The sequence below is a fragment of the Eimeria necatrix genome, genomic scaffold (genome assembly GCF_000499385.1).
Source record: "Eimeria necatrix Houghton genomic scaffold, Enh_scaff410, whole genome shotgun sequence".
Taxonomy (NCBI): Eukaryota; Apicomplexa; class Conoidasida; order Eucoccidiorida; family Eimeriidae; genus Eimeria; species Eimeria necatrix.
Window position 1 is genome coordinate 25,001 of NW_013654310.1, and position 5,389 is coordinate 30,389.

Below are 5,389 nucleotides of genomic sequence, written 5' to 3' on the forward strand. Positions count from 1 at the left end.
GTTTCCCGGGCTCGCTGCTGCAAAGTGCGCGGCTGTTTTCTTTTTTTTGAACAATTAATTGCAAATTAAATCAATTTAAAAGAATAAAACGAGAAAACGCGCTCACCGCTCGAGCTATCCACCCGCAGCAGCAGAGGCTATCGGCCACCCCGGGGGCTGCGGCGATCCACAGAGGCCCTGCGAGGCCCCCAGACTTCAACTTTGCAACTTCAAAGAATTCAACAATTTGAAATTCTTGCAAAGAACAATAACAGCAGCAACTCTTTAGATCGCCGCTGCATGCATGCATGCAGGCATGCATTCAGCGGGGCTGAGCCGCTTGGGGGAAGACGAGCAGCCCCGACTTCTTCTTTCGGAGTTTCTTTCGGACTTTCTTTTGGACTTTCTGCTTTCTCGCTGCCTTTGGGGCGGCTCCTGAGGTGTCCATACACCTCTGAGGTGTACATACACCTCAACAGATCTTTAAAACGGCCTTTTACACCTCAACTTCCCCCCGACTGCCCCCAGCCGCAGCTGGCTGGCAGCAGAAGGGGATTGCTGTGCAACAGCTCTTGAGTTACTGACACGGAGAAGCTACGGACTGAACATTTGCTGCTGCTGCTGCTGCTGTTGCTGCTGCTGCTGTTGTTGCTGCTGCTGCTGTTGCTGCTGCTGCTGCTGCAATTGCTGCTGCTGTTGCTCTTGCTGCTGTTGCTGGTGCTGCAGCTGCTGCAGCAGCAGCTGTGTTTCTGAACTTCACTTATGTAGAGCCAACAGAAAGCTTTCAAAAGATGTTAAATGGGAGTTTTAAATGACACTTTGCAACTATTATCTTTAAATTGCCATTTTAAACTTTTTAAAAGTTAAAAATGGAAAAACTTTTCAGATTTTTCGTACTTGAATTCCGGCGGAGACGCAGCAGCTCGCAGTGTAGAGACAGCCCAGCGTGCCTCCTAGGGACAGCGCCTGAGTTTAAAAATATAATTTTTAATTTGAATTAATTTAAAGTTTAAATTCGAAATGCTGCAGACCAGAGACGCCAGTGGTCTGCTGCAGTGCAGCAGCAGGAAAGCAGCAGCAGCAGCAGCAGCAGCAGCAGCAGCAGCAGCAGCAGCTCTGCGGGGAAGTTTGAGACTTTAAATTTTCTTTTCTTTCCAAGAGGAAAAATCTTCAAAAGCAACAAAGACATGAAATGAAAGACAGCAGCAGCAGCAGGCAGCAAAGCAGCAGCGGGAAGCCAAGAAAGCTGGTTTTCAGCGACGAGAGGACTCAGCCGCAAAACTTGAATCTGAAAAACAAAATAAATATAATTAAAAAGAACTTGCAGTATTTGCTGACAGCTGCGAAGCTGCGAGTGTTTGGGGGCTTCGGATCACTTGAACTGCTGCTGCTTTCTTTGCAAGTTCAGAAAAATTCAATTTTCTGCGCAGCGGGCGAACTGCTGCAGCAAAGATCAGTTTTCTTTGCAGCTTTAACCCATCTTTTAATTCTTTGCAGCTTTAACACATCTTTTAATTTGCTGCGTGTTGATTCGGATCTTCTTTGGCCAGAGAAACGGCTTTCTGATTGCAAAAGCTGCATTTAAAAGGCGGTTTCTGCGAATTCCCAAGCGCATGCAGTGCGAAAAGGGCAAATGGAAGACGCTGGATCTCGAGAAAAAAGAATGCAAGAAGTTGTTGAAGGCAAGGCCTTCTTTCCTGAAGTGTTGGCGTTCAAATCCGCAGAAGTTGAATTTGCAAGATCCAGTTCGGGAGGTGTACGTACACCGCAGGTGTCAGCGGAAGCGGAGCGCCGCCTGCGGAAGCAGGCGGCACTCCCGGGAGTTGGTTGGGGCTTTCTTTTTTGAATTATTGGAATTAATTGATGCAAAATGTTTTTCTTTTGCAGGCAGCTGTTGAAGGGCCCGCCGGTGGCGGCGCTGCTGCTGCTTTCCGCCTCGCCAGCCGCAGTCTCACTGACACGGGCGGAGCAGATGGTGGCGAACACGTACATCCGCGTGGACTCCGCGGAAGCTTCTTCTTTTTTTCCAAGTGTGGGCCGCGGCGGCCTGCGGGAGTTCTCTCCAGACAAAGCCTTGACTCGCGGCTCGGGCTACTGGTGCTCCGAGGGAAACCACCGCAGAGGCGAAGTCGTCAGCTTCACAGGCCGGCTCCGAACGCGGAGGTCGGTGGAGGGCCTCGAGATCCACTGGGCCTACGCACCCGGAAAGGGTGAGCTGCCCAGCTGCTTCCCTGCTCCTGCTGCTGCTGCTGCTGCTGCTGCTGCTGCTGCTGCTGCTGCTGCTGCTGCTGCTGCTGCTGCTGCTGCTGTTTGGAGGAAGCTGAAGTGAACCTGGCGGCCGTTGCAGTGGCGGTGGCGGCGAGTTTCGACGGCTCGGAGCCTTTTCAAGAAGTGGTTTCTTTCCAAGACGTGAATTCTGCGGGGCGTGAGTGGTTGGGGTGTACGTACACCGCGCGGCCGCGCCCCTGCATGCGCCGCGCCCGCTGCAGCTCAGTTTCGTCAAGTGTTGACTTTTCCGCGGCCGGTGGAGTTGAAGGCTTTTCGGCTTTTCATGAAAGACCCGCAGAGTCAGTACTTCGGGATTAGTTTGCTGCAGCTGCTGGGCGGCGGTTTTCCCGTAGTGCGCATTCAAAGCGGCATCACAAGTCCCCACCAGGTCCGCCAAACCCTAAACCCTAAACCCTAAACCCTAAACCCTAAACCCTAAACCCTCAGGACCTGTGTCTGCAAAGCGACGAGCGCGGCGACATCGTGCTCGACGGCTGTCTGACTTCTGCGGCGGATGGCGACGAGCGCGCGCTGTGGCAGTTCACGGAGAAAGGTGAGGGTTTAGGGTTTAGGGTTTAGGGTTTAGGGTTTGCAGTGCCCCGCCTCCGCAGGCCAGCTGCGAAACCCCGTCCTCGGCCGCTGCGCCGTCCTGAAAGACAACAACGTAAAAGACGGAGGCGAAATCGTTTTGGGAGACTGCGAAGTTGAATACAACTTCCAAGACGGGCGCAGCGTTTGGTGAGTCGCCTGCTGCTGCTGCTGCTGCTGCTGCTGCTGCTGCTGCTGCTGCTGCTGCTGCTTCTGGTGCTGGTGCTGGCGCTGTTGTTGCTGCTGCTGCTGCAGCAGCTGTTGCTGCATCAGCAGCAGCAGCAGCAGCAGCAGCAGCAGCAGCAGCTGCTGCTGCTGCTGCTGCTGCGTCTGTTGCTGCTGCGAGCGTGAGGGCGTTGCTTCAGGGAGTTGCAGGCGAACAACCAGCTGCTGCTGCTGCGGGGCAGCAGCAGCTGCTTGTCGCAGGAAGGCAGCAAAGCTGGCAGCAGCGACGTGGCGCGGAACGCAGAGGCGCGCAGCAGCCACTCGCGGGCGGAGGGTTTGCATGCGCCTGCTGCTGCAGTGGACAGCAGCAGCAGCAGCTACTGGGCCTCTCCGGAGTTTGCGAAAAATGCTATTCCCCCTTTTGTGGTTTTTGAAGTGGACTTGGGCAAAGCCTTCAAACTCCAACGCGCTGAGATCGACTGGGAATTCCCTCCGCTTTCTTTTTCTGTCTTTGCAAGTTCTGACAACTCCAACTTCTTCCAACTCGCCAGACACCCCGCCAACTGTACGTACACCTCAACCGTCGACCTCAAGGCCACCGTCGCCCGCTATCTCCGCCTCCACCTCGAGAAACCCCACCCCACTTTCGGGTACTTCGGGAACCAATTTAATCAATTAATTCAATTTAATTCATTTAATTTAATTCATTTAATTTAATTCATTTAATTTAATTTAATTTAATTAATTTAATTAATTTAATTTAATTTAATTTAATTTACTTTAATTTATTGAATTGAATCCATTGAATTGAATCCATTGAATCCATTGAACTGAATTCACTGAATTGAATTCATTGAATTGAATTCATTGAATTGAATTTAATTAATTGAATTTAATTAATTGAATTGAATTCATTAAATTGAACTGATTGAATTGAGTTGATTGAATCAAATCAACTGAATCGAATCCATTGAATTGCATTCATTGAATTGAATCCATTGAATTGAATTCATTGAATTGAGTCCATTGAATCAAATTAATTGAATTGAATTTAATTAATTGAATTTAATTAATTGAATTTAATTAATTGAATTGAATCCATTGAATCGAACTGATTGAATCAAATCAACTGAATCGAATCCATTGAATTGAATCCATTGAATTAAATCCATTGAATCGAATCCACTGAATTGAATCCACTGAATTGAATTAATTGAATGAATTGCATCAAATTAATTGAATTGAATTAATTAATTGAATTAATTAATTGAATTAATTGATTGAAAGATTTACTTCCCCAGCGTTTTGAAGGACAAGTTTTTGTACGGAATAAAGACCCTCTCCGTCTTCAGCAACCGCCTGCGCTCCGTAGTGGACTTCTGCGCAAAGGCGAAGACTGCGGGCGACGCGCGCGACAAATTTTTTTTCGAGTTGGTGGCCGAAGAGGACTTGGGGGGGCGGCGGGCGCTGCAGCGCGCGGGGGCGTTTGCTGCTGCTGCTGCTGCTGCGCTGGCAGCCAGCTTGGCAGCAGTTGAGGAAGTGCTGCAGCCCCTCGAAAGCTGCTTCAGGGAAAAGAAAAACAATTTCCACAAACTCTCCCGCTTCCGCGCAGAGATCGGGGACGCGGAGAGGGCCGCGGCGCTCTTCGGTGAGACAAAACGCCCGCAAACTCGCTCCTGCTGCTGCTGCTGCTGCTGCTGCTGCTGCGTTCCTTTCGAAAGTCCGAAAGCTGCTGCTGCTGCTGCTGCTGCTGCTGCATTTGTTTGGAAGTTGGTGTTGAGGTTGCTCTATTTGCAGAGGAGCAGCTGGTGTCGGTACACCCGAACCCCGCAGTCCCTGCCCTGCCCGGGCTGCAGCAGCAGCACCCCGTGGAAGACTGTTACTCTTTGCAAAAGATTTATTCCGAAAAGAGTTTTTCTTTTTCGGAAAACAAATCCAACTTCGCCACTTCCGGCTTCTACTGGGCCGCCCCCGCCTGCGCCCCGAAGCCCCTCCGCGTCTTCTGCGACTTTCCCGCCGCCGCGACTTTCGCAGCAGTCGCCGACACTGACGGCGTTGTCTCCCTCAAAGCAGCAGCGCATGCATGCAGCAGTGAGTCGAGGCTTCTTTAAAAGTCTCTTTATTCTTTTCTTTTCTTCTCTGAGTCTTTGGAATGTCTTTATTATTCTTTTCTTCCGATTTAATCTTCTCTGAGTCTTTGGAATGTCTTTATTATTCTTTTCTTTTCGATTTAATCTTCTCTGAGTCCTCTTTGGAAATGTCTTGGTCTTTTCTTTCGATTTAATCTTCTCTGAGTCTTCTTTGGAAATCTCTTTATTCTTTTCTTTCGATTTAATCTTCTTTGAGTCTTCTTTAAAAATCTCTTTATTCTTTTCTTTCGATTTAATCT

The 5,389-nt window shown here is 49.6% G+C and overlaps 1 protein-coding gene across 1 annotated transcript; it reads left to right on the forward strand.

Annotated features, from left to right (window-relative positions):
• Positions 1–1,592: 1,592 nt before the first annotated feature.
• ENH_00051880 (F5/8 type C domain-containing protein, putative) lies at positions 1,593–5,111 on the forward strand (the record flags this gene model as incomplete). The annotated part of the gene is made up of 8 exons (XM_013581420.1): positions 1,593–1,735; positions 1,867–2,189; positions 2,300–2,404; positions 2,469–2,635; positions 2,843–2,985; positions 3,201–3,650; positions 4,302–4,648; positions 4,798–5,111. 8 exons carry the CDS (start codon positions 1,593–1,595, stop codon positions 5,109–5,111), a joined length of 1,992 nt encoding a protein of 663 aa, XP_013436874.1.
• Between the last annotated feature and the right edge of the window lie 278 nt (positions 5,112–5,389).